Genomic DNA, 27,994 nt, shown 5'->3' with positions numbered 1-27,994 from the left:
CTGTCCGACGACCAAGCTATAGAGCTCGTATTAGTATTTTAATACCGTGTGTGTGGCGATATTTGGTCTCTTCTTTTATGCATAATCGATCTTCTTCTTCTTCTTCTTAATCCATATCCATACTAATCGGATGATTCTTCTCTACAGCATCCCACATCACATCACGTATGCATATGTATCCGTCAGTTTTGCTCAACAATGGGAGAAGGGCGAGGGCGACGGTGACGGTAGTATTCGCAAAAATATAATCCTTAAGCCAGGTTGAGGTTAAGAATGATCGCATCTCTCTCTCTCTCTTGAGGAGAGGGTGGATCTGCAAAGATTTTGACATTTTCTAATTCTGTCCGGCCAGATAAATCATTGACGGAAAAGTCGCAAGTCCAGTCGCATTTGGAACTTGGATTTGTCAAGAAGTTAGTGGCTTGTTCATCTTTATTTGCATGCGAATTTATTGCATACATTTGTGCAAAAAATATTATTGACCAGTGCGAATTTTTATTGTTGAAAATAAAATACTCGTAAAATTTGAAATCATGGTGTAGTTTTGCAGACTACTACGTAAATTTAGTGTTTTTTTGTGATATTTTATTTCGCTACTAAATATTTTATTGAGTGCGAATTTTATTTGCGAAAATGAAGGAGTTAGGCGTCTATTTTGTGGCAATTATTAGTTTATCGTCCTCCGCTGAACCACCTCTCGGGCAGGTTTCAGGCGTGTACTGGGATCAAGATGGAGACAGCGTGGTAATTGAAGGTTGGTTGGTTTGGTGGTGAATTATTTTATGTAAATGCCTAAATTTCTCAGAGAGCTGATTATTTGCACTGCCTAATTATTGTACACGTGTTCAACAATAAGTAAAACGTTTAGTTGGATTAGCAAAAGAGGGATGAGATTCGTAGATTTTGGGCTTGATTGTTCTGAGCTAAAACTGGATTGACATAATGACTGTGAAGGTAGAGATACGGGTTTTTTAGGCAAATGGAAGAAGTATGAGACGATCGCGAAATTAAGAGTGAGTGGTAGTAAAGGTGAGATTGATTTAGAAGAAGCCAATTTGCAAAATGTGTTGTGTAGTTAGCAATAAAATCAAAAGTGAGACGAGACGAGGACACAATTAGGCAAGGTTTCAATTTGACTGGGTGGTTGGTTAAAACCTGGTTTAAGAAGAGGATTGATTAATGAGGGTTAGTTTAGTCCTTGAGTTTATAATGTTGTCCGATTTTATGCAAATATTTGTTAATGTATAAGATTGATAGTAAAAGTGTGCAAAAAAAAAATAGTGCAAAAAATATGTAGAGTGTGCACCGACAAATATCGACTAAACATTTATGAATGACTGAAATATTTATACGCATTTAATTTAGTAGCTAAATTTGTACGCAAACTAGTGCAAAAAACTAGTGCAAAAATATGTAAAGTGACATTGGCACTTTGGCACCTTGTTTACAAGTTAGATAATATGCGCATTTACATAATTGAGTAGCTAAATTTGTGACTTTCTTATAACGTTTAAATCTATTAGTGGTAAAATGGTGCGAAAAAGTAGTGCAAAAAATATTTAGTATTTGCACCCTGTTTACATGTGCGTATTTAATTAAATAACTAATTCTGTATGATTTTATTTAGCATTTTACATCTGAAATTTGTGGGATGAATTTAATTTTGTGTATTATGCATTCAAATAGTTGAATTTGCATGACTTCATTTCTTTGCATGGATTAGTTCTAAAACGTAAAACAATGCAAAAAAGTAGTGCACAAAATTTGCAAAGTGACATTTGTCATCTTTTCTACAAGCTAAATTTACACTTCTCCATTTTTTTAGCATCTTCGGATCAAGACTTGCAATCTCTGGATAACTGGAACAGTACAGAAAACGATTATTATTATTCCGGAACTCGTCGTGTAAAACGACAGTTTGGTTCGCCATTTCAACAATTCCAATTTCCGGCTGGATGGCCGTTCATACAACAGCAACCCGGAGGGGGAGGTGGGGGCGCCGGCGGATTTCCCGGTTTTCCAGGATTTCCTTCCCAATTTCCGGGGGCCGCCGGATTTCCATCGCAATTTCCCGGGGCGGCCGGATTTCCTTCACAATTTCCCGCAGTGAGCAAAATATTTTGCCAAAATTCAGTATTTTGAGCTTGGTTTTCCCCAGGATTTGGATTTCCGTGGGTGTTACACCCACAAAATCCACGTGGCAGTCACACAAAAGTACAGGTTTTCTGAAGAAATTAACTTTTCATTCCTATCAAAATGCTTTACTTTTTAAAACTCAATGAATTTTTCACCGATGAAAAGTGATTTTCTTACTATTTCTGAAATGTAAGAGTTTGACACCGGAATAATAATCTGATGAATTTTAATACAATATAAAACAAGTTGTCAGATCTATTTTTAAGATTTAAAGCGCGAAACGAATTTATTTAAAGTATTGAATCACAGATTATCAATGACTTCCAAAGACGAAAGTCTACGTGGAGAAGGCAGCAGTTATACGAAAATTCAGGGTTTTGTGAAGAAATTAACTTTTTATCGGGGTCAAAATGAACGATGTTTTCACAATTTTTTTAAAAATTAAGTATTTTGACAGCGATAAGAAGTTAATTTCTTCACAAAACCTCTACTTTCGTAGTACTGCCATCTTCTCCATGTAGATTTTCGTGTTTTAAAGTCATTGATAATCTGTGATTCAATACTTTAAATACTTTCGTCTCACACTTAAAATATGAAAAACGGATCTGACAACTTGTTTATATGATATTAAAATTCACCAGATTTTTATTCCGGTGTCAAACCAATACATTTCAGAAATAATAAGATAATAACTTTTCATTACTCGGAAAATTTATTGAGTTTTAAAAAGTAAAGAATTTTGATACGAATAAAAAGTAAATTTCTTCAGAAAACCTGTATTTTCGTGACTGCTGTCTTACCCACGTGGATTTTACAATTAGTCATTTTGTGGGTGTAACAGCCCCCGAACTTCGAGCCCTACCAAGAACGAGGCTAAAAAAATACGGTATTTTAACCATCTCTGCAATTTTAGCAACCAACTCATCCCCCTCAGACGACCACCACCACGACGACAACGACGCCAAGAACGACGACGACGGCGCCGTCTCAAATGGGGTCTTGCGTGACGAGGAATGGGCTTCAAGGGAGGTGTGCCACGTTGAGGGCGTGCTATCCATTCGTTTTTAGCTCGTTGGAAGGGGAGGAGGATAAATTTCGAAATCCTGGCTTGGCCGCGGATGTTCAGGAACGTGCTGGGTCATGCAGTTTGCACGCGATGCCGAACTATCTCATCTTCAGGGCGGGTGGGTTTTACAATTAGTGTAATTTTACGTACTACCGACAAATTTGCCATATTATTAATAAATGGATATGTAAATTTTATTGAATTTTATTTGTATGTACCGCAAATTTAAGAATTTACTATATAAATGTCCAGAATATGTTTAATTTTGCTGGAATTTTACAATTGATGTGGTACAATTAATTAAGAAATTTGGGTGGCTATAAATAGACATTCAAGATATTTCATGATACAATTCACGCAGTCATCGGTAACTTTGTAAACTTCGTAAACTTAAAAACTTTTTCAAAATTTACTAATATGTATGTATCTCGAAGGAAAATTATATTAGAAATTTTTGTAAGTTTGCTCAGAATAAGGGCGTCGTTTTTACTTTGTACAAGTTTTTTTTATAAAATTTGTGGATTTTATGAAGTTACGAATGAAATGATTGCGGGATTGTCTTAATGAGTACTTAATTTAATTTACATATCGTTAAATATGTAGATGTCCAAAACATGATTTGCTGTGCCGGATCGGACTCCGCGTCGCACCCCGCGACCCCGCCGAGACCCCACATTCCCGGCGCGAGTAACCTTTTCCACCCGCAAATCACGATGCGACCTCCGTGGGCGGCCTGGAGTACGAGACCTACCACGACCACGACCACTACCACAACTACCATGAGACCATTACCCCCTCAACCCCACTGGACGACCCCTGCTCCCCCCAGACCCAGAGGACCACATTTTCCTCTCTCTATCCGAACTGGCCCCCACCATTTATCACGCATCCGCCCTCCCATTTTCCGTCCTGGGTGCACAACACGTTCGGAACTCAGGGGACGACCACGACCCCCCCGACGACACAGAGACCATCGCACCACTGGCCGCCACAGCAGCAGTATCCGACCCACAAACCTCCCAGCATTATGACCACGCCACCCTCCGTGACGCAAGCCCCGGTTTCGTCGAGTTGTGGATTTGGAAAGATTGTGGGGGGAAGTCAGGCGGCCAAAGGGGGTGAGAAATCGAGATTTAATTTGCATAGAGAGGGTTCAAAATTTCGAAAAATTAGACCAATTAAATTTTTAATTTAGGGGAATGTTAAGGCTCAAATTTGATTCAGTTTCTGACTTTAATTTGCATACTTTTGTAGAGAGGGTTTTATTTATGTAAGTTCGAAATTTCGAAAAATTTCAATCTACGGGAATTTTAGGGCTCCATTCTGATTCACGTTCTCCCTTGGGAACAACTTTTACTAGCAGAATGATCAAAATTCGTGTAGAGTAAAATTTTAATTAATTAAAAATTTCGAAGTAGCATAAAACCCTCTTTACAAAAATTACCATGCAAAATAAAGCATAGAATTTGATCAATCCTTATTTTTAGCCCGAGTCAGGGCTTATGTACGCGACATGGTTGTCTGTCTGTTTGTACGTCTATTATTACGCTGGTAAAACTTTAGACAAAGTAGAACCAAAATTATAGGAATTGAATGTTGTGGAAAATGAGTAAAAAAAATGAAAATAGTTGTGTTTAGACCGAGTTAGGCCTTATCTACCCGTCATGGCGGTCTGTCCGTCTGTCTGTATATCGATTATGCTCGTAAAATTTATCTAATCGACTTGAAATTTTATACATACGTGAAATATTCAAAATTATGAATTAATTTTTGGATATTGACAAAAAATTCACCAGAAAAAATGTGCAATGAAGACGCCGAAATATATTTTTTATTACAATTTTATACATTACGTCGTTGAAGCTGCCAAAAGGGCGTTCTCCATTTTGTGTCAATTGACATAAAATGGAGAAGGCCCTTTTGGCAGCTTCAACGACGATTATCATAATTAGATAACGCGCCCTCTCTTTCTTTTCGAAATTTTGCACAAAAACTTCACTTTTTTATAGATGTTTTGAAAATATAAATAAATATTTCAAAATATTTCATACGTATGGATTTTCATCCTAGGAAAAAAATAATTTTTGTTTATACTCAACTATTTAATAATAAATAAGGCAAAAAGTCGTGAACTTAACCTTTTTGGGGATTATGTACACTTTTACAAATACGGTTACGATTATTACCAAATTGTAAACGTTTATGACTCCACCGCCTTGGTTATGAATTTGTCACCAACTGGTTATAAATTTATTAGCTCTGGTGACAATTTAATACCAAGTTGGTGAAACTTTATAATTACTCGGTGACAATTGTAACCACTTGATGATAAATTCATAACCACGCCGGTAGAGTCACATATGTTTACTTTTTGGTTATAATCGTTACCCCATTTCTAAGAGTGTATGGCGAGGACGAGGAGTCATGGCGTGATCAAAATGAGCTGTAAAATTTCCATAGATTAAAATTTTATTTGATCTGATTTATCGAAATTTCGAACTTGTAATTAAAACTCCATCTACAAAAAGTAGTGTAGAAAATCAAATATAGATTATATTTTAATCTATCTATCCGTAATTTTATTCATGACGGGATTTTAATGTTTTTTGCTTGACTTGACCATGCAGAGTTTCCTTGGCTGGTTTCCATCATGCGGCACGGGCGTCAAATCTGTGGCGGAAGTCTGATCGATAATCAATGGATCCTCTCGGCAGCCGTAGGTGTATCATGAAATTAAATCTGTGATTAATTAATCGGCAGTCAAATTACTTACTATTTTTTTTGTTCCGTTTTCAGCATTGTTTTGCCAAGTAAGGAAGTTAATTAATTAAATTGAGTTATCTTAGCAGATTTTTGGTGACGTGTTTCTTTTTTTGGAAATTGTTGTAGCTTCCAACCGCACGACGTGGCCGGGTTGCGGATTCAAATTGGAGATTATGACATTTATTCGAATACGGATGGACCCGTGACGATTCGTGGCGTGACGAAATTAGTGCGACATACGGGATTTAGTATGCAGATTTTGGTGAGAAAAAAATTCAGAATGATGAATATGTAAATTGTATAGATTTTTAATTAATTTTTGATGTAATTTTTGAGGATTTAAAATTAGCTTTAACAGATTTATGGAGCTATTTTTTGCAGATTTTTAATTTTTCATTATTTTTTCTGATTTATAATTAATTTTTTTACATATTTTTAATTAAATCTTGCTGATTTGAAGTTAGTTTTGTTTTGAAACCTCGTCAGTTTTAAATAATTTTTGTTGATTTTAAATTAATTTTTACAGATTTTTAATTAATTATTTGCAATTTTAATTACTTTTACAAATTTGTAATCAGTGCTTTCATGTATTTGTAATCATTTTTTACTGCGGTATAATTAATTTTTCTTGATTTTTCTAGCACAACGATATTGCTGTAAGTATTTTGGACATGTTTTAGTTTTACTTAGCATGAAAATAATTTTCATATGCGAATTTCGCAGTTGCTGAAATTGGACTCGCCGGTACAATTTGGTAACAACGGGAATAATAATATTCAGCCGATTTGCTTAACCAGATCCGGCGGATATGAAGGCACCACCGTCACCGTGGCAGGTATGCAGAGAGCACAAAGTTTTAAATCGTTGTATTACAAGGGTTTGATTGAATTATGATAATCACGCTTTACGATTTCTGTGATTTGCACTCCATGTGTGATTTCTTCTCCAATTGTGATTTTTGGCGTTAAAGTGAAGCAACTTATTTAAAATACATACGTAAACCAACTTGATGTTTGACATAAGAAATTCTGAGCATTTTTCCATTCAAAATTTTAATAGAATAATGCTTAGAATTTGAATTCAAATTGTGCTGATTAGGACAAACTTGCATTTTACATTTGATTCGCATCTTATTAAAGATGAAAGTTAACCAAAAAACGGGTCGAGTCGTAGAAGAAAATGCTCAGAATTTTGGGCTGAATCCAAATTTCAAGCCAGTTGTATTAAAGAAAGTTGTTCATTTTGTTTCATAGTCGCAGAAATAACATATTTACTGTAATGTGATTTTCGAAACTGTACAATGTATGTGCTATCTGATTTGCTTGAGATGGCACAAAATGCACATTTATTTAGGAATTAAGTGGACAAATTTGTATACATATGTAAATTTTGTGGGTGTGGTTTTTCAGGGTGGGGCGGAATATACGAGGGTGGCCCACAACCCGCCATTTACAAGAAAGTAGACCTCCAAGTTTGGGATAATCAACAGTGCGCCGCAAAATATGGTGGTCGTGCCCCCGGCGGAATTACTAGTCAGTTCGAAATACAAACTTGACCAAAATATGTAAATACATGGTAAAGAATGACCGAGTATTTAATAATTCTGACATTTTAGGTCACATGGTTTGCGCTGGGTCTCAGAATGCGGACGCGTGCAGGGTTAGATTTCCAAAAATTGAGGCGTAATTTTACGTGATAAAATCAAATTGACTGTTTTTTTTAATTTTAGGGAGATAGTGGAGGGTAAGAATTTTGTTTACAATTTCGAAATTTTGAAAACGTGCTTTTTTGGAATCTGCATGACATCATGGGTGCAAATATGCGATAAAATTTTTTGATTGTGCAAAAAAAATCGCAAAAACCCACCCCAGGGTATTCCGACCCAGGGTTTTATTGGGTTGGGTTTTTTGGGTTTTAATGGGTTTTAATGGGTTGTTAATGAATAAAACCCAACTGGTTTTCCCATGTTAAATGGGTTTTATTTGGGTTTTAATGGGTTTTATTAGGGTTTTAATGGGTTTTAACTGTGTTTTAGCTTAAAACTATATTCTAAAAGCTGAAAACAGCTGTCATACGTTAGACGAAGTTGTTTGATGGCAGTTAAGTAGTTTATTTGATTAATACTGTAAGTTTTGAAAACCAGGAATAAATCAGGGACATCCCTTACCATTACAGGTTTCAAGTGACAAAAAATACACAAAATTAATTTCGGAACAAGGTATGTTTAACTAATCACAAATAATTTTATACATTTTGCGATCATAATTAATACTTTTTTCCAGAATACTTCCTCTCATCTCAGCGAATAAATTAAAAAAATACTAATAGTATTTTTTTAATTTATAAAGTTTTTTAAAATGTTTCAAAGCGATCTTAGTTATCACCTCTTGAAAAATCGAGTACTTATGCATAACGAATTACGTTATTATAAACAAAAGAGTATATCTGTAAAAAGCACTTATTATGTTCTCGCTCGTAATACATGCTTTGTGCTTTCGTTGTACATAAGTACTCGATTTTTTCCAGAATTGATAATACACGTTAAGATCGCATTAAAACATTAAATTTTAAAAACCTTTAAATAACTTGGATTTCATTACGATGAGAGGAAGTATTCGAGAAAAAGGTAATGCATGTAATTATGGTCTCATAAAGTATTAAACTATGATCAGTTAAATAGGACCCTTTCGAAACGGATACAAATTCTAACATGAACAAGGAGGATTTGCATATTAACTGAAATTGGATTGCAATAGTTGTGAAAATTGTTGTTCAATGTATTACTTATGCAAAACCTAATAAAACCCAATAAAACCCATAAAACCCATTAAAACCCAAAAAACCCATTAAAACCCCTGGGTCACTACTTTTTGAATAAAACCCTGGGTTTTTCCGAACCCTGACCCACCCCAATCCAGGATTTATGTTTTTTGGTGTTGGTAACCCTTTAAACACGAGTGGTTAAAATTTTGCACAAAAAATTTATACAGGTGATGAAGAAAACTTCTTGAGATGATAATTTTGGCAAAATTATTTCATATTTTTGGGAAATTTAAGGGGAATTTAATCAATTTGAATTTTTTGTGTCCAGCCCACTCATGCGAAATACGGGAGGACGATGGGAACAAATCGGTATGAAAAATATTTCACATCTTAAACTTGACGTGCATTTAAATACACTGACTTTTTTGCAGGCATCGTCAGTTGGGGAATAGGTATACATAATTTGACTTATTTTTAATCTTTTTGGCCACTAATTAAGATAATAATTAAGATAATATCTTCATTAATTATTATTTTTCAGGTTGTGGAAGCTACCCGGGGGTAAGTATCGTTATTTGTTGATTATCACATTATTTTTGCAGAAAAATACTGACAATGCAGACCTTTTCCAGCGTATGCTGTCCGATTTTGACGAAAAATTAGTGTCAAACGATGACAAATTTAATTACTATTAAATTTGCGAAAGACACAATCTCCCAATTGGCACGTTTGGCACAGATATTTGCATCCGGAGAGGAGAAAACGCACAGTAAATTTGGAAAGTGTAAACTTGTCACATTTCAAAGTCAGAAAAAAATATTGAAAACAAATAAATTCAATTAAACATGACCAGGTAGATACTCGTTTTTCCCTTTTATTTCAATAGTAAACTTGGAAAGTTACAAATTTGTGAGGTTTTCTCCTCTTTGGATGCAAATATCTCGGCCAAACGTGCGAATTGAGATATCGTGTACTTTGCAAATTTCATCCTAATCAAATTTGCACTTGTTACAAAATCAATACGTAGGATTTTAGAGTAAAGAATCTTAACCAAAGATTTATCCAAATCATGTAAATTTTGAGTTGAATTACCAAAATTTCAAAAATTTTCGGAGCCAAAAAGCATATCTGGTCAAGTTTAATAATATATACTTTTTTACATAATATTTTTTCGACTTTGAAAAATTACAATGGTACACTTTCCAAATTTCCTGCGCGTTTTTTCCTCTTCGGATGAAAATGTCAAAATTGGTGCAAAATTGAGAGATCGTGTCTTTCGCAAATTTCACCCTAATTAAATTTGTGATTGATTCACACTACTTTGACCATCTTAAGTCGCAAATTAGTCAAGCTTAACCCTTTAACGTGTATGATTAACGACAAGAAAATACATTAAATCGGGGACACTGGAAGTATGTTGTGGTCATGGCGCGGGAGGAGAAATTCAGGAATTTTTAATAAAACTCGAAAAACTGAAAAATCAAAAATTTAACATTGCGTTGTATAGGGAAATATCCAAATTTTTGGAAAGAAAATCTTCAAATTTAGCATTGTGTTGGCATAGGTAAAATCCCTCAAAATTGCAACAAATTTTAGGTCGCGGAGAGAAAACGGTGAAAATCCATGACCTCCTAGAAACGACAATTGTCGTCCTTCCGCGCCATGACCACGATTTTTTAGGACGACTTTTGTCTTACTCCCGAATTAAACCATTTCTTATAAAACGACAATTGTCGTCGTTACAGTTTAAAGGGTTAATTAGAAATTTAATTAAGATGAAATTTGCGAAAGACGCGATCTCCCAATGGGCACGTTTCGCAGAGATATTTGCATCCGAAGAGGTAAAAACTCCCAGTAAATGAGGAAAGTGTAAAATTTTTGGCGATTTTAAGGTGCCCTCGGACGCCAAGTAAAGTGGTAATGTAAAGTCAAATGTACAGTTTGAGTTGTACTAAATTCATTACGAATATTTCAAAAATTTCAAAAATTTTAGGATTAATACATCGTATCTTTTGAATTTAATTTAAACACATCTTTTTACGTAATATTTTTCTCGACTTTGAAAAATTACAATTTTACAATTTCTAAATTTACTGCTTGTTTTCTCCTGTTCGGATGCAAATATCTCTGCGTGCCCATTGGGAGGTCGTGTCTTTTGCGAATTTCATCCTAACTAAATTTGTCATCGTTTCACACTAATTTGCTCAAAATTGGAGGGCATACCTCCCTTGTTATTACGATTTCTCCAAAATTTGGAGAAATTTATATTTAATGCAAACGCTGAGCTGCGTTTAATCAAATGTGAAAATTACGTAACTGGGTAAAAATGATCTGATCGATTTTAGTCAAATATATTTGTTTTACACAATCTTTTGTCTGACTTTGGAACATTACAATTTAACAATTTCCAAATTTACCGCGCGTTTTTCCTCTTGGAATGCAAATATCCCTGCCAAACGTATCGTGTCTTTTGCGAATTTCATCCTAACTAAATTTGTGAATGTTTAACCCTAATTTACTCAAAATTGGAGAGCATACGCTGGGAGACCTCGATTATTGTTTGCATAATCGTATTTACATATTTTATTTACTTACTTTTCTAGGTTTACACTAGACTTGATCATTACACGGACTGGGTGGCGAGTAATCGGAGACATTAATTAATCCGAAACTGGACCAATCAACATCATTCATTTTAATTAATTCTTTATAATTGGATTGATTTGAGGAGGGAGGAAGTACACAAAAATTATGTACCTGCTGTTGCGTAACGTCGTAAAAAACGTCTCATCTCCAAACAAGTGATGACTGTCCCCTAATAAAAAAATAAGTTTAATTCTTGAGGTGTTCTTTATCTACATAATTAATAGAAGTTCGAAAAATATTCCAAAAAATACTTAGATTTATGTAGAAGGTTGTGATAGTTTTGCAAAGAAGAGGGGAGAAATTTGAGAACCAAAGTTACAAAAAAATAATACGATTTGTTGCATTTTTATAGACTGGTAATTAATAATTTATGTATTTAGGTTTTTGTTTTGTTTTTGTAAGTCACAGAGTTGTTAAATAATAAAGAAGATTGGTTAAAAATATGATCCTTGCCTGTTTTTAGATGCAATTAGTATGCATGCATGTGTTAAATTTCCGTTATGAAAATTAGCCTCTTCTACATGTTTCGGAAAATTGTGGAAAATTATCTGCAAAAATAAAGTGATCTGCGCATTATAAAATTTGTGCAGAATGCAACACATCTCGTCTTACATGGAACCAGTTTCTATAAACAAATACTCAAATTTGTATCCCTTTCGATTTCATAGGAGAATTTCCCAGTAAACGAGACGACTTCCAAGGAAAACGGCTTTAAATAGTTATTTATTGAATGTCGTCGTATTTTCCTGGTTGTAAAAGTAATCCCAGCCAGCCAGGCCAGGTAATGTTGAGTCATTCAACTTTTACTTGATGGTCTAGGCACCACCTGGGCAAGAACAAGTTTAATAAAATAGAATGTAGTAAACTTGATAAACAATACGGCACAGAGGGTGGCGGATTTTATGTTATCTGCCTTCTTGATCTGCAAATAAATATGTACATACATACGACGTCGCAACTTGTCGGTCGGTGACAATAACCTTTGGAATTTGCAATATTACGGCAAAAATGCAAAATTAACACCTGCACGTAAAACGTGTAAAAGTCGGAGAATGCGAAATGTCAAAGTTTTACTCCATAGTTTGAGGAAGACCTCGGACGAATACGTGCCTGATTTAAATAAATACCATATTTAGCATGAAATTGTATTTTATCTTGATAAGTGGTGGACTCTTATCGTCCCTAATTTTATTGGGTGTGGTGTCAGGATTTCGGGAGGAGGATTTTGACACGGTAGAAATTACAGGTACGTTAATTTTTTTGTGAAAAAAATAGGGAGTTATATACATAACGAATAGTATGTGTACTCGGAATAGTAACGAGAGATGCCTCCCAGCGGATGCTCTCCGATTTTGAGGGCGCAGATATTTGCATCCGGAGAGAAAACAAGTAAAGTCGACAAATGCTACACTTTCCAAATTTACTGCGCGTTTTGAAAACGCGATGAAAACTGAAAACTGAAAATGAAAACTTTAGAGAAAACGCCGTTTTCGCTAAAGTGATAATGTAAAGTGATATGTAAGTTTTAGTTGTACTAAATTTATTACGAAAATTTCGAAAATTTTGAAAATTTCAAAAATCGCAAGAACATTACAACCTATCTTTTCAGCTTAATTTAAATACATTTTTTTACATAATATTTTTCCTGGCATTGAAACAGTAGAATTTTACACGTTGCAAATTTACTGCACGTTTTCTGCTCTTCTGATGCAAATATTTTTGCGAAACGTGCCCTTTAGGAGATCGTGTCTTTCGTAAATTTCATCCTAATTAAATTTATCATCCTATTTAAATTGACACTAATTTCCTAAAAATCGGAGAGCATACGCTTGGAGACTTCCATTTTTAGTGAAAATTCAACGAAAAAGTTTGGCTTTCGGGTGTTATTTTGCACTCATTTTCAAGAATTTACGAAAAAAATTGAAATATTTTGGAAGAAAGTTTGAATTAATGTGCAAATTTTTAAAAATTAGCTGTTGGTGAGGTAAATGATGACACAATTTTCGCGAGTAATGTTCACCCACGTGGGAAGCGTGAAGATGACACGTCTCCTCGTGCTTCGTCGATTTCCATAACGTGCAAAACAGCCCGGAATGAGGACGGGGTTTGTAAACGGTTTAAGGAATGCTACCCGCTTTTTCGTCTGCGGGATTTGGAGGAAACGGAAACGGAGCAAATAAGTGGGAGAGACATCGTTCCTGCGATTCAAAATTTGGAATTGGAAAATATTTATCGGAATGTTTCCGGTCCTTGTGATAAAGACGTGCTGAATGCCATCAGCAACATAAATATTGGTGAGTTTTTTCATAAATTTAATGTGGTATGAAAATTTCATTGGGAAAAATTTGCACATTTTTAGCAGACATCACAATTTTGTATGTCTTTATCCGGAGAAAAAACAAATTCTGGCCCATTTGCATGAAAGTTTATGCAGAAAACTTTTACGTAAACTTGATTCTACAGAAAAATTGACTAGTTTTGCATTTTTTTGAGGAGAGAATTAAAATTACAAATTGCATAAAGAATCATTTTTGGAGAAAATTTACGGCTTTTGCAAGAAATTTTGAATAACAAAGAAATTCAGTATTTTGAAGTGAAGGAAGTGCCACGTTTTTTTCGCTATGTAGATTTTTACATGAAAAATGTCCATGTTTTTCTTTGCATGGTAGGGAAGAGAAAATTGTATAAAGAAATTATATTTTTTGCTGAAAATGTGCCAATTTTTTTGCCATGTTGCTGTTTTTATATGAAAAAGATCCATGTATTTTTTTGCATGACACAGGAAAGGGCGTCTCGACGAATGAGTACGTCTGCTGTCCAAATGAGAAGAAGAAACCCGTGAATCAGCCGACTCGCCCACCCGCACCCCCCACACCGCGACCGGAAGTTGTGGGGGATAAAAAGTGTGGCAAGACGTTCGTGACTTATCGAGATGACGAGGGAGATGCGAGTGGAAATGTCACCTCTTCGGAAACCGGGGCGTTACGAATCGTTAATGGAAGACAGGCCCAAAAGGGTGAATTTCCTTACGCGGTAATTAATTAATGATTAATTAACCTACTGATTAAATCGATTAATTAATAAAGTAATTACATAAATCGATTAATTAATTAGTTAATCGAAAATTGGTTCATTCATGGCGTCATTTTTTATAGGTGGCCCTGATGAACAGGGGAGCTCAATTTTGTGGAGGTTGACATTATAAATTTGCAATTTTTTTTCGCAAAATTTGTAAAATTGTAATTAACAATCTAGGTTCACTAATTTCTAATTCGCACATATTGACGGCCGCGGTACTGTTTACATTTTACTATTTATAAATAATTTGCGATTTTCGCCAAAAATTTATTAAATAATTTACTTTGATCTGTATTTTGTAGCACTGCGTTTACTAGTAAGAACTTAAAGTCAATTTTTCATAATTTTAGTCAAATTTTAGTCGAATTTTGTCCAAAGCATAAACTTTTTTTAGCATGAATCAGAAGGATGTGAGCCGCATGGAAATTTTCATAGGAGATCATAACGTCTACTCCACGTCGGACGGGCCGCACGAAGTTCGCACCGCGTCGAATATTTATTACCATCGCGGATTCAGTATGAGCACTCTGGTAAAGAAAAAATAGAGGATTTTATTTAAAAAATTGGGCGTACTCACGTCAACCTTCGTATATCTCGTAAAATAAGTTGCGAAATTTGCTAAACTTCACAAAACTTATTCTAGAAGATTTATTTTTTTCGCAAATTTACCCAGTAGTTTGGCATATTTTTATTTCGCAAAATTATTTCGCGAACTCATCATCGACAAGAAAAATTACAGAAATCAGTTGAAATAGCGTCAAAAAAGGTGTTTTTATAAGTAAGTTTGCTAAATTTGCGAAGTCACATTTTGCTAATTTCCTTACAATATAGATTTTTTGAAATTGGCAAGTTTACCAAATGCGTTTCGATCCGCGAAATAAGACTTTGTCGTGAGTACGGCCAGACAATTTTATGAAAAATTGTGCAGAATTTTTGAAATTTTGCAAATTATTTTTATGAAAGTACGACGACGTTGCGGTAATTCGTCTCTCGAAACCGGTCACTTTTGGGAAATATATTCAACCCGTTTGTCTCCACACGGGAGCTCCGCGCTACGACGGGGGGACGACGGGGGCGGATGTGACGGGCTGGGGACAGACGGCGGAAAAGGGGAAGCTGTCCTTTGTCCTGAACACGGTCAATGTGCGCGTCATCACGAATACGGAGTGCATGCAGGCCTATGGAAAGAAGGCGCCGGCCGGAATTATTAGTAACATGGTGGGTGACAAAGAAGTTCGAAATTTTGAAACTTATGCGACAAAAAAATCAAAATTTTGAAAATTTGAAGGAGAATCTATTTTTTTAATTTTTTGGCAGGTTTGTGCCGGTGGTAAAGGGAGAGATTCGTGCAAGGTGAGGAAACGCGTGTGAAATTCGATACGCCAAAAATTTGCATATTTTTTTAAGACAGAATTCGCACGGCGTAGTCTTGTGAAAAAATTTTGTGCAGAACGAAAACCCTTTCCATGAAAGGAATCATGCAAAAAATTTGCATGATTCCGATTTGCAAAATCCGAAATCAATTTCATAAAATTATATGAACTTTTACATACTTATTGAATTTTAGTAATTTTAATTTGTGAGTCGTAATTGATATTGTTAATTAATTAATCGCGCAAATTTTGCTCTATTTATGGAGAGAATTGTGCAGAAAAATTGGCAAGTTTTGGGAAAAATTAATTTCGTGACGTTTAAATATGAACTTGGATTTAGCGAATTTTACAAATTTTAATTTGTGACTCTTAATTTGTATTGTTAATTCTTAATTAATTAATTAAATAAATAATTACAGGGAGATTCTGGTGGTCCTCTGACGATTGATAGCCACTCACACGCCAAGCAAATTGGCATTGTTAGCTGGGGAATTGGTATGAACGCAAAAATGCGAAATTTTAAACTGAAAATTTTCAAAATTTATAATAATATTAATTTAATTTTTTTCAGGTTGTGCAACTTATCCAGGGGTATGATAAGATAATAACAATTAATTAATAATAAAATAAAAAATAATAATATTGGAAATATTGTTCTTCTTTTTCAGGTTTACACAAGGTTAGCAAAAACTTTAAAATTAGCGAACGTTAACAATGCGAATAATACACTCAAAATAAGGTAGTAATGAATCATTACCATGCGGAATGACTATGTGGCTCTACCACGTCGGTTACGATTTGTCGTAGAAATGGTAATAATAAGTTCAGGGAAATTAAAATCTAATACATAATGGTATTCACTTCCTTAATATTTGGTAATGAATTTGAATTTCCCTGAACTTATTATTACCATTTCTACGACAAATCCTAACCGACGTGGTAGAGCCACATAGTCATTCCGCATGGTAATGATTCATTACTACCTTATTTTGAGGGTATATATAATAATTCGAACTAAATTATGGAATTAAATGCAAATTATTTTGCTTTTATTTTACAGGGTGGACAAATACTTGAGCTGGATCTACAAAAATCAGAGATAATAATTGAAAAATAATTCTTTTCGATTAAATAAGTACATAATTTTTTGCAAATTATTTAATAAAATTTGTGGTTGTTACAGATTAAAAATAAATTTTTGTATAAGGTTGATGTCGTTTTTTGCATGCGAAATTTTATGACTAGCATGATTTAATCATTTGTAGATAATAATTTTATAGATAACTTCGTATAAAAATGGAATTGAGGTCTGTCCACCAATTTTTTTTGCAATTTTGTCACATCCTCGCAAAAAATTTTTGCGAGGATGTGGCAGTGGTGTTTTTGTAAGTATAAAGTCGACGCCTTTTTAAATAAGTATGGCAGAACTCTTATTACTTAATTTATAAGATCCGTACACTCTGATTGCCAATTTGTTTGCAATTTTGCCAAAATCTATCCTTCTCCCTATCGTTATAGAGAGTGGAAGCCATTTTGTGTTTGTATGCAAAATTTCATGATTTCATAGTTTATAGATGCCAAAAATCCATAACGGCTGAAGGCGGACCAATATTTTTTGCAATTTTGTCCGCGAAATCAATCCTCGGATAGGAAAATGGTTTGCAGGGAAAGGTCATGCCATTTTATGCAAGATTTCATAATTTGCATGATTTCATAATTTGCACGATTTCAAAATTTATAGATACCTTCTGAACAACGTTTTGTCGTAATTTCCCAATGTAAATGTTCTTATAGGTCGAAGTGATTCATGCAAAATTTCATACATAACTTATATGGATATAGATATGCAAAATCGGTACAAAACCTGAATATTAGGCTGTCCACCGTTCTTTTTTGCAATTTGACAATTCCTCGCAAAATTTTTTACTATGGTGTACTTAATTATTTAAGGTCAACGCCATTTTAAAAAGTATGCAAAATTTCATATATCATAATAATTAAAAAGATCCGCGACGCAATATGACCTCCAGTTTCTGTTTTTTCAATTTTTGCCAAAATAAATCCTTCCCCCCATCGTTAATAAGAGTCAACGCCAGGTTATGTATGTGTGCAAAATTTTATATAAATGCCAAAATGCCCTAAATGTAGAACGGCTGCGGCCCAATATTTTGTTTGCAATTTTGCCAGTGAAATCAATCCTCGGATAGGAAAATGATTTGCTTAGGGAAAGGTCATGCAATTTTATGCAAAATTTCATAATTTGCATGATTTCATAATTTATAGATACAACGTTTTGTCGTGATTTCCCAATGTAAATATTTTAATAGGGCGATGCGATTTTTTATGCATGCAAAATTTCGTATATAACTTACATAATTTATAGATATGCAAAATCGCTACAAAAACTAAATTTAAGTCTGTCCACATGTTTTTTGCAATTTTGACAATACATTGCAAAAATTTCTAGTGTTGCAAAAAATTTAACTAGAGTGGACTCCATTTTAAATCAGTATAGAAAATTCGGCATAATTTAATAATTTATAGATCCTACGCAGTCTAAAGCTGTATTTATAGTCCGTGATTTGTTCATGATTTCGTAATGATTTGATAATTTCTCGCATCCATGCTCCATAACTTTCCAAAAATTATTTTATTCTGATTTTCTGATTGGTCGATTTTTTAATTGTTATGGTGATTAACATGCTGTAATTATGAACCCGTGAAAGCATCACCAAATCACGAACAAATCACGGACTGTGGATGTAGCTTAACCTCTTTAGGACTACTAATTTTTAAATAAAATTTCCCTTCGGTACGATTTTGATTTCATAAGGATACCTGATAGCAACCAATTAAAATTTTCTACCAGTTTCCAATATTCGAGTTTTTGACGAAAAACACGAAGAATCCACTTTTTAACATTGGTCGGTATAGGGAAAATTCCAAAATTTTTGGAGAAAAATGTCGAAAAAAATCCACTTTTCACCATCGAGTTTTCCACATAATACCGAAGAAATTTTCTTTTTTTGAAAAAACTTTGGTGTCAAGGAAATTTATTTTTGCAGTACACACATTTGTGTATATCGTCGTCAACGGAAAAATGAGATACTACACAAATGTGTGTACTTCGTCGTTAAGAGGTTAAAGATGAAGACCATTATTTTAATGAGCCGAATGGAGAGTCGATGCCATTTTGTATGTTTTGCAAAATTTCATAATTTATAGATACGAAAAATCCGTACAAAACTGAATTGAAGTTGTATATATCAATATTCTTTGCAATTTTTCCAAAATCCTCGCAAGAATTTATAGTTTCGCACAGTTTTATAAGGTCAATGCCATTTTAAATATGTATGAAAAATTTCATATAACTTAATTATTTATAAGATTAACATCCTCCGCTATATAAATTTTTTCTTCACAATTTTGCCAAATAAATCAATCCCCCCATCGCGAAAAAGATTCGCATGGAGAATCAATGCCATTTTTTATGTATTGCAAAATTTCATAATTTATAGATACGAAAAATCCATACAAACCTGTATTGAAGTCTGTCTACCAATATTATTTTGCAATTTTGCCAGTGAAATAAATTCTCGCAAAAATTTCTGGGGTCACACACATTTTGCAATTTTCCAAGAAATCAATCCTCCCATTATGAAAAAGATTCGCATAAAAAGTCCATGTCATTTTTTATGTATTGCAAAATTTCATACCTTACATAATTTCTAGATATGCAAAATTCATACAAAAATTGAAGTCCGTCCATCAAAGTTTTTTTTTGCAATTTTGCCAATGAAATCAATCCTGGAAAAAATTATTAGTTTCCCACATATTTGTATAGTATAATATCGACGCCATTTTAATTATGTATGCCAAAATTCATATGACTTAAAACTTTATAAGATAAGATAAGAATCCATGCCATTTTTTATGTATTGCAAAATTTTATAACTTGCATAATTTACAGATACCATACAAAAAACTGAAATTTGCGCATTAATATTGTTTGCAATTTTACTAATGAAATCAATCCCCGCAAAAATTTCTGGGGTCACACACATTTTTGCAATTTTTCCAAGAAATCAAGCCTCCCATCGCGAAAAAATATTCACATGGAGAGTCCATGTCATTTTTTATGCGTGCAGAATTTCGTACCTTACATAATTTCTAGATACGCAAAATTCATGCAAAAACTGAATTGAAGTATGTCCATCAATATTTTCTTTGCAATTTTGCCAATGAAATCAATCCTCCCATCGACAAGGAGTGATTCGCGAAAAAGATGACAGGCAGGATAAGAAGCGGAGGCACAATAAAAGAGAATGAAAAGGAGAAGTGGATAAAAAAATTGAGAAACATGACATGACAGACAAGTATTTTTCATTTATGCGTTTGTGATTGTTTGCAAAATGCAGATTTACTACTTACTACTCTGAGAGATCAATGATCACAAGGCACATTGCGTACCTATTTTGCAGTGGCCGCGGAAGCTGGAGAGGACGGAGGGGCAATGTCCCCATGGTTATTCGATGTCCGCATCATCTGCCCATGTTATATAAACCCCTCCCCTATCCTACAATGTTAATGTCCCCAGATGTCCCCACGGCTTCCGCGGCCACTGATTACATGCATAAACCACGAAATTCACAGACCGCGGAAGCTGGTGGAAACAGAGGGGCAATGTCCCCATCATCTCCTCATGTTATATAAACCCCAGCCTCCCTTATCCTACAATTTGAATGTCCCCCGATGTCCCCACGACGGGTTCCGCGGCCACTGCCTATTTGCATATGCATACATACCTTGCAAGTTCAAGTTGAAGGTTTGGTTTTGCAAAATAAATTCGCGAGACAAAAATCAGCAAGAGGGCAAAAATCTCAATCCGGCTTCCTGCTGGTAGTGAATAAAGTCAATAACCAAGACAAGCCAGTTGGTGCCCAGTCGTGATAAAATATCCGGTTGTGTTGGATAATATTGATTGCACCGGTGGAATTTTGCACGTATAAAATTTTGCAAATTTTTGGCAAGGATGAAATTCAAGATTTTGCTTCTATTTTTGGGATTAATTTCTCCTTTGATCGTGTCCAGCCTTCCTTTGGACGAAGATGTCGATACGGAGTCGATAGATGGTAAATAAATCTGCAAATTTAAATTTGTTATAATTTACAATTTTTCGCAACTTAATTGACAAACTTGCCAAGCTGTAAAAATTTGTGTTGTGAGAGGATTTGCAAAATATAAGTTTGCAAGTCTCGCAAATTTACTTCTGAAAACACCTATTTTGAAGTTGTTTGCATAAATTTCTGTAATTTCTCTTGCTGGTGCTGGTGAGAATGAGTTTGCAAAATAATTTTGCGAATAACAGCATCCCCAGGTGCGGAGTAAATTTGCAAAAAAACAGGTTGCTCAATTTGTGTGACATGAGAAGGTTGACGTGAATAAGCCCAATTTTTACGATTAAATTCTAAAAACAATGCAAAAAACTCAATAGATTTTTGGCAAAAGCTTCGCTAAATTTACGAGATATGCAAAGGTTAACGTGAGCACGCCCAATTTTTGCGACATTTTTTTGCAATATTTTACATAATTGCAGCCACCACAATTAGTGCGTCAGGCGTGGACGAGATCTCAACCGTGACACCAACGACGATGTCGACGTCAACATCCGCGCCAATAACGACGACCACGACGACGACGACTTCGCCATCGACGACCGTCCCCACGCTCGTCGTTCCGGATGATGCTGCTGCTAAAACGTCCCCAAAAGTGGATCTCGTCTGCACTACGACTCGAGGAAAACCGGTGGGTTTGATTATATAATATGCAAATTAGATTTTTTCCCGAATTTTAAATTTAAAAGCATTTTTTCCAAATTTTGAATTTAAATACATATTTTTCAAAGCTTTAAAAGATATGGATTGAATAATATGATAATTAGAATTTTGTCTTGCTAAATTTGAAATAAATGCAAATTTGTCAAATTTTAAGTTAAAAAATATTCCCAAATTTTAAAAGCTGTCAATTAAATAATATACAAATTAGAATTGTATTTAGAAAATTTCAAATTTAAAAAAATTGCCACATTTTAAAAGATGTCGATTAAATAATATTAAAATTAATTTTTTGCTAATTTTGAAAAAGTATAAAAATTTGTCAAATTTTGAATTAAAAAAAATATTCCCACATTTTAAAAGCTGTCAATTAAATAAATAATATACAAATTAGAATTTTATTTAGAAAATTTCAAATTAAAAAAATTGCCACACTTTAAAAGCCGTTGATTATACAGTATGCAAATTAGAGTTTTTTTTGCAAAATTTGAAATTCAAAAGTTTTGTTTTATCAAATTACATTTTTTTTTATTTTAGGGATCTTGTACCACCGTTTCGGACTGTTTCACGCTGCTAATCCCGGAAAACGGGACGGTACCCGTGCGAAATCGAATCCTTGCGGAAATGCTGGTCGAAGCGTCGGGCTTTTGCGACAATACGCCCCAAGCGAGAAGTGACTTCACCCCAACGCGTATGTAAATTAATTAATTTGCATATATGAAAAACTTGGATGTACATTACTTTACTTCCTCCAAATCGTTTCTCCGAAATTTTTGTAGAAATCCTGAAAATCCACTACTTTGGAAATATTGCATTTTGACAAAGTATTTTGACCCTTCTGGTTTTGAAAGTCGTAAAAACACGTCTTACAATGCAATAGTGCTAAGTGTAACCCTCCGATTTGGCTGAAATTTTGAAATTATGTGGTCCATGTCAATACAAGCAACGTTTCTTGAGGCAGTTTGTGCGATGGTCAGAATTTGCCAAAATATTTGAGCGTAGAGTTAACAAATATGCGATTTTTAGCACGGGAAGAGAATGGAAGTTGGGTTTTCTTCCTCCACCTGAAAATCACCCGGTTTTTCAACTTTGACCTCAAAAATTTTGGCAAATTCTGACCATCGCACAAACTGCCTGAAGAAACGTTGGTTGTACTGACTTGGACAACATAGTTTCAAAATTTCAACCAAATCAGAGGGTTACTCTTCACACCATCGCATTGTTAGTTATATATTCGAATTATTTCAATAACTTCGTCTGACCCGAATTGACAAATTATATATCTTTGTCATGTCAGAGAGCTAAAAGTATTCAAAATTTCTTTTTCGGTTTCGAAATCTTGCATTTCAAAATTTCTTTTTCGGTTTCGAAATCTTGCATTTTTGAAAACTTGTGCGTACGTATGTCGCTTTCTTAATGCAAAAAAAAGAATGATTTAGAAAAGTATTATTCAGATTAGATTATGGTCGATTTTTTAAAAATATCGGCAGCATTTTGAGGCCCGTTCTTCTCAAGGTTTGGATTTCGGGGGTTGTTACACCCACAAAAAGACGAAAATCTACGCGGAAAATGCAAGTTTTTTTGAAGAAATTAACTTTTCCTCGCTGAAAAAATACATTAATTGTTTTCACGATTTTTAAAAATGTAGTATTTTGACAGGGATAAAAGTAAATTTCTTTAAAAAGAACTGTACTTTCGACTGAATGTTGTCTTCTCCGCGTAGATTGTCAACAGTTCCGGAAATCTAAACCCTGGGAACGAGCTTAAAATTTGTACCGCTGAATTTTGTACGTTTTTTGCAGTGATGGACCAAATTTTGCGGTCGGAAGTGCTCCTCTGCTGTCCCGCACAGCCCGACACGAATCCCGGATCGTTTGACTTGGACGCCCCGGAAAAAGAGCCGGACAACGTGTACGACGAAATGTACAAGGGAAAAGGTTGCGGGTATAGGAATGATTCGGTCAAGGAAAATCGGACCGCGTGGGCAGAATTGATAGACGAGGGTCCTTTAACGGAGGAAGAAATGGATAAAATTGTAAAAGGGAGGAAAACAAAAGTTGGCGAATATCCGTACGTGGTGAGTGCAAAAAAATGGAAAAAATTGGTACAAATTTATGTAAATATTTACATAAATGTGGGTGGAATTATATAAAAATTTGATAGTAAATAAATTTCGGAATGATTTGTTATATCGAAATTTTATAAATTGAATAATCTAGTAAAAGTAAGATGCACGTAAAATTATATTAAAATGCTCTGCAAAAATTTGCGAATATCTGTACGTGGTAAGTGCAAAAAAATGGAAAAAATTTGCACAAATTTATGTAAATATTTACATAAATGACTAAAAATGTGAATAGAATTATGGAAAAATTCGATAGAAAATAAATTTTAGAGTGAGTCTTTTTATATAGAAATTTTATAAATTTGAAAAAAACTCGGTATAGATTTCGGATTGATTTTTGTATATTTAGAAATTTTATAAAATTATGAAAATTCTGTATAAATTTCGGACAGTTTTTTACATAGAAATTAATTATGTTTTACTAGGTGGCCATGATGAATAGAGGGCGACAATTTTGTGGTAAGTATCTTTTGCGGATCCTTAAACTCTATTATTTATTTTGCAATATATTTCCACGAATATTTTTTGTTTATGACTTTTTAATAATGCGATCATTATTTAAAATATTTGAGGTAGTATTTGTAAATTTTTCATTTATTTTTAAAAAAACGCGTAAAAATTATGTCGAATTTATAGAGAAAAGTTTTTGGACGGAACAAATTGGAATAATATACAAAAATATGAAATTACGAATTTAAAAAGTATTCAATTCAGAAAATTTGATTGTTTGTTGTAAATATTTTTGCATTTTTCGTAAATGTTGAATTACATGTTTCCAGGATTTTTCATAAAAATTATGAAATTGTTAACAGGTGGAAGTCTTATCAATCAAAATACAGTGTTGACAGCGGGTAAGTGCATTCAATTTGATATGCAATATTGGCGAATTTATGATTTTTTGCATAATTTTTAATTGACTTTGTTTACCTATGCTTTTTTTAGCACATTGCGTCCAACAGTAAGTAAAATGAAAGCAGAAAAACGGAAATTTCTGGGTTAACAGATTTTACGAAATTTTATTTTTTCAGCATGACTTCTGCCGATGTGAAAAATCTGAAATTGCAAATTGGTGACTGGGATATTTACAAGAAGAATGATGTCAAACATGAAGTTCGTGGAGGTGCGTATGTATTTTAACCTAAAAATTGCAATTGAATGATAATTAATTGTCGAGAAAAAATTATTAGAACATTATTAAGATTTCAAAATTATGTTTATGAAAATGGGAAGTTTTACAAAGTTTTTAAATATGTAATTTTAATTCAATTAGAAGGTTCAGAAGATTAATTGTTGGGAAAAATTGTTAAAAAGTTGTTTGGATTTCAAAATAATGTATGCCAAAATAAAAAATTTTGCAAATTTTTGAATAATTTTAGTTGAATTTAAAAAGTTCGGAAAATTATTTGTAATTTAAATATTTTTGGAATTTTATTAGAATTTGAGACTTTCAGAAAATTGTTTTTTTAGTAATTTTAACCCAATTAAAGAGCTTTAGAAATGATTATATTAGAAAATTCAAGTTTGTGTAAAAGTTTAACTTCTGCGTCGGAAAGGAAAATTTGTAGTGTTTGAAATTAATAATTTTTCAAAAGGTCATGTTGTAGACGAGCTACAAATATTTTAAGGATTTTCATAATGCCATAAATTTAAATTTCCATTTTTGCTTAATGATTTGTAAGAAAAAATTTATAACGTCCTTTTATAAATTTCAGCTAAAGCGGTCAAATACCATAAAGGGTTTAGCATGAAGCATTTGGTAAGTTTTTTGGGTGTTTTTATGCCTCACGCGTTGTTACCAAGTTGCGAAAATGTTATGCATATTTAGCAGAGGGCAGATATGTATTTTTTTATTTTTTATTTATTTTTCATTTGATGATAACCGACGGTCAAATTTTATGGGGTGTATTTCATAATTCGCATCGAGCACGACAATTTCAAAATATTTTGATATATTATAACAATGTATTTCTAAGTTTTCAGAAATGTAAATATGCCCGCTATTATTTTAAAAATATGTAAATGTGTTACGTCTTTTTCAAAAAATACGTATATTTTATACACATTTTAACGACGTGAGATAAATTGAGTTTGTTCAAGGAAAGTAAAAATTCGACCAAAAAAATCCAAATCATTGAATTCTTAGAAACGAGATTAATTATTTTGAAAAATTTTGAATTTTCTAGAATTACGAATTGTAATACAAATTTTGCCAAAATTTTTATTATTAAATTTTTTCACTTGCATAGCTATTTCGTAAATACAAATTTTGTCGTTTCGTAAATGCATATCCACCCTCTGATACTTTAATTTTGGTGCAAGTTGGCAAAAAATGAAGTATGAATGAATAACCTCACCAATTAAAAAAAAATGAAAAATTTGTAAATATTTAAAATTTTTATGTAGCAACATGATATCGCTGTGTTAATTTTGAACCTAATTTTTTGAAAAAAATGAAAAATTCCTAAAAAAAATTGTAACCAATTTTTATTTTTAGCAACATGACATCGCCCTCTTAATTTTGGACCAGCCTGTCACGTACTCGGACACGATTCAAGCCGTCTGCCTGCACTCGGGGACGCCGAACGTGGCTGACGGAAAAAGCCGAGCGGACGTAGCGGGATGGGGTTCCCTGAGTGAGGGGGGTTCTCAACCGTCCGACCTGCGCGCAGTCACGGTGCGCGTCATCACGCCGGCCGATTGTAAGGGACGCTACACCGGCACCGCGAACAAAGTTGGGGACGGAATGATCTGCGCGGGCGCGGACAAGGGGGAAGACTCGTGCCAAGGTGGGCCGACAAGCAGTGACCTTAACTCGTGATTAATTAATCGGGATTAAAATTGGGATTAAGGATTAATAATCCCTACTGCTCAATCCTAACAACAATTTGTATGCTCTTAATCCTTAGTACCGACGAAGCGTAGCTAAATTATTAACCCTTAATCATCATTAGAATTAAGTTGATTGCAATCAGTAAAAGCAGTAAAATATATATATAATTTTGATTAATCCTTAATCAAAAATTAATCAGGAATAATTAATCTTTAATCACAGCAAATCGAATTATTTAATTCGTCCTGTATTAATGTAATCCCACACAAGTGGGATTCATTAATCACGTATTCTGATCTTCATGACGTTAAGATTTGAGATTTTCTTGTCTTGTCTTTTTTTCTAGGCGACTCTGGTGGCCCGTTAACCGTGGATAATAAAAGTCAGGCGAAACAAATTGGCGTTGTGAGCTGGGGAATTGGTGAGTAATTAATTAATTAATGAGTTAACTCATGCATAATAAATGATGTTGAATAAAAATAATGCAAAATTTGGTTCGGTTTTATGCACAGGTTGTGGACGCTACCCGGGTGTTTACACGAGGTTTAAAATGCAACAATAATTCTGAATTATGATGTGCAATTTTTTAAAAAGTGATTTTTAATTTTGATATATTTTCGAATTTGTAGAGTTGACCGATACTTGAGCTGGATTAATACCAACATGGTGAAAGGGATGGGTTATCAATAAATAAAGAAAGCGAAGAATAATACAACACCTTCTTTACCAATCTGTTTATTAAAAATTTTGCCATCGAATTAAACTGGTTAATTTATTAGAAAGCTAAAAAATAAATTGTTTCAAATAGTTACTTGTTCGTGGAGAGAATGAAAATCTTAAAATATGCATATTTTTTGCAGTATTTATTTATATATTCGCATAAAGGTCTGGGCAGAAAATGTACACAAAACTAATTCTGCACATTGTCCTCCAACATTAATTTGGTCCGAAATTTTTTGTAAAATTTTGCATAGAATTTTGCATGAAACTTTGTTATGCAGAAAAACGTGTCAATTTTCGAATCTTTCTTCAAGCGTTCACGCATGCCTTGCATGATAGTTCCACAATATTCACTCATTCAGGTATCCAGTCGATACATCTGGCAGACACATATGCAAAAAAAAATTGCGAAACAACTTTCTAAGATTGTTACAGAACAGTGCCAAATGAGTGGAATAAATCTGTCAAGGTGTTTTATAACCAAAATAAAGGATCATTGTTCGACCTCCAATTGAATGGTCTGGACCATCCAGTTTTTTTGGCTACCTGTTAATCAGAGTTGTACAATGCTACATAATTAATGCCCAGAAAATATAATTAATTCTGAGAATTAATTTATTTTGGGCATGGCAGAAATATCGCTCACGTTTATTACAAGAT

General features: G+C 33.8%; 3 protein-coding genes across 3 annotated transcripts; all 3 read left to right on the top strand.

Moving 5' to 3' along the window:
* The first annotated feature begins 191 nt into the window (after positions 1-191).
* Positions 192-11,820, top strand: LOC110859089 (trypsin-1). The gene is made up of 16 exons (XM_022107953.2): positions 192-754; positions 1,826-2,106; positions 3,050-3,320; positions 3,806-4,320; positions 5,830-5,918; positions 5,999-6,012; positions 6,092-6,227; positions 6,607-6,621; positions 6,689-6,800; positions 7,375-7,497; positions 7,581-7,624; positions 7,695-7,708; positions 9,057-9,097; positions 9,160-9,180; positions 9,270-9,289; positions 11,332-11,820. Exons 4-16 carry the CDS (start codon positions 4,230-4,232, stop codon positions 11,386-11,388), a joined length of 777 nt encoding a protein of 258 aa, XP_021963645.1. The 5' UTR covers positions 192-754; positions 1,826-2,106; positions 3,050-3,320; positions 3,806-4,229; the 3' UTR covers positions 11,389-11,820.
* Positions 11,821-12,327: 507 nt separating this feature from the next.
* LOC110859088 (trypsin-1) lies at positions 12,328-17,032 on the top strand. The gene is made up of 13 exons (XM_022107951.2): positions 12,328-12,620; positions 13,348-13,668; positions 14,157-14,407; positions 14,530-14,566; positions 14,630-14,667; positions 14,755-14,768; positions 14,847-14,982; positions 15,416-15,670; positions 15,770-15,805; positions 16,245-16,320; positions 16,397-16,416; positions 16,494-16,504; positions 16,886-17,032. Exons 1-13 carry the CDS (start codon positions 12,512-12,514, stop codon positions 16,926-16,928), a joined length of 1,347 nt encoding a protein of 448 aa, XP_021963643.1. The 5' UTR covers positions 12,328-12,511; the 3' UTR covers positions 16,929-17,032.
* Positions 17,033-20,751: 3,719 nt separating this feature from the next.
* Positions 20,752-27,425, top strand: LOC110859087 (venom serine protease Bi-VSP). Its single transcript, XM_022107950.2, has 13 exons — positions 20,752-20,957; positions 21,422-21,630; positions 22,197-22,350; positions 23,462-23,736; positions 24,210-24,243; positions 24,597-24,635; positions 24,727-24,742; positions 24,813-24,904; positions 25,497-25,540; positions 26,279-26,570; positions 26,961-27,035; positions 27,127-27,157; positions 27,244-27,425. Exons 1-13 carry the CDS (start codon positions 20,858-20,860, stop codon positions 27,302-27,304), a joined length of 1,422 nt encoding a protein of 473 aa, XP_021963642.1. The 5' UTR covers positions 20,752-20,857; the 3' UTR covers positions 27,305-27,425.
* The last annotated feature ends 569 nt before the right edge of the window (positions 27,426-27,994 follow it).

Source organism: Folsomia candida, unplaced genomic scaffold (assembly GCF_002217175.1).
Source record: "Folsomia candida strain VU population unplaced genomic scaffold, ASM221717v1 Fcan01_Sc024, whole genome shotgun sequence".
Classification (NCBI taxonomy): domain Eukaryota; kingdom Metazoa; phylum Arthropoda; class Collembola; order Entomobryomorpha; family Isotomidae; genus Folsomia; species Folsomia candida.
Note: the sequence above shows the minus strand (reverse complement) of the source record. Positions and strands in the feature narration are given on the sequence as shown.

What these genes read in the sequence shown, in the direction of transcription:
- LOC110859089 (XM_022107953.2), top strand. Translation starts at nt 4,230, where the DNA reads ATGACCACGCCACCCTCCGTGACGCAAGCCCCGGTTTCGTCGAGTTGT. An exon ending in CACCACCGTCACCGTGGCAG is followed by an intron (nt 6,801 to 7,374) that starts GTATGCAGAGAG and finishes GTGGTTTTTCAG; the next exon opens with GGTGGGGCGGAATATACGAG. An exon ending in TGCCCCCGGCGGAATTACTA is followed by an intron (nt 7,498 to 7,580) that starts GTCAGTTCGAAA and finishes CTGACATTTTAG; the next exon opens with GTCACATGGTTTGCGCTGGG.
- LOC110859088 (XM_022107951.2), top strand. Translation starts at nt 12,512, where the DNA reads ATGAAATTGTATTTTATCTTGATAAGTGGTGGACTCTTATCGTCCCTA. An exon ending in GATTCAGTATGAGCACTCTG is followed by an intron (nt 14,983 to 15,415) that starts GTAAAGAAAAAA and finishes TTTTTATGAAAG; the next exon opens with TACGACGACGTTGCGGTAAT. An exon ending in CCGGAATTATTAGTAACATG is followed by an intron (nt 15,671 to 15,769) that starts GTGGGTGACAAA and finishes ATTTTTTGGCAG; the next exon opens with GTTTGTGCCGGTGGTAAAGG.
- LOC110859087 (XM_022107950.2), top strand. Translation starts at nt 20,858, where the DNA reads ATGAAATTCAAGATTTTGCTTCTATTTTTGGGATTAATTTCTCCTTTG. An exon ending in CGATACGGAGTCGATAGATG is followed by an intron (nt 20,958 to 21,421) that starts GTAAATAAATCT and finishes ACATAATTGCAG; the next exon opens with CCACCACAATTAGTGCGTCA. An exon ending in CTACGACTCGAGGAAAACCG is followed by an intron (nt 21,631 to 22,196) that starts GTGGGTTTGATT and finishes TTTTTATTTTAG; the next exon opens with GGATCTTGTACCACCGTTTC.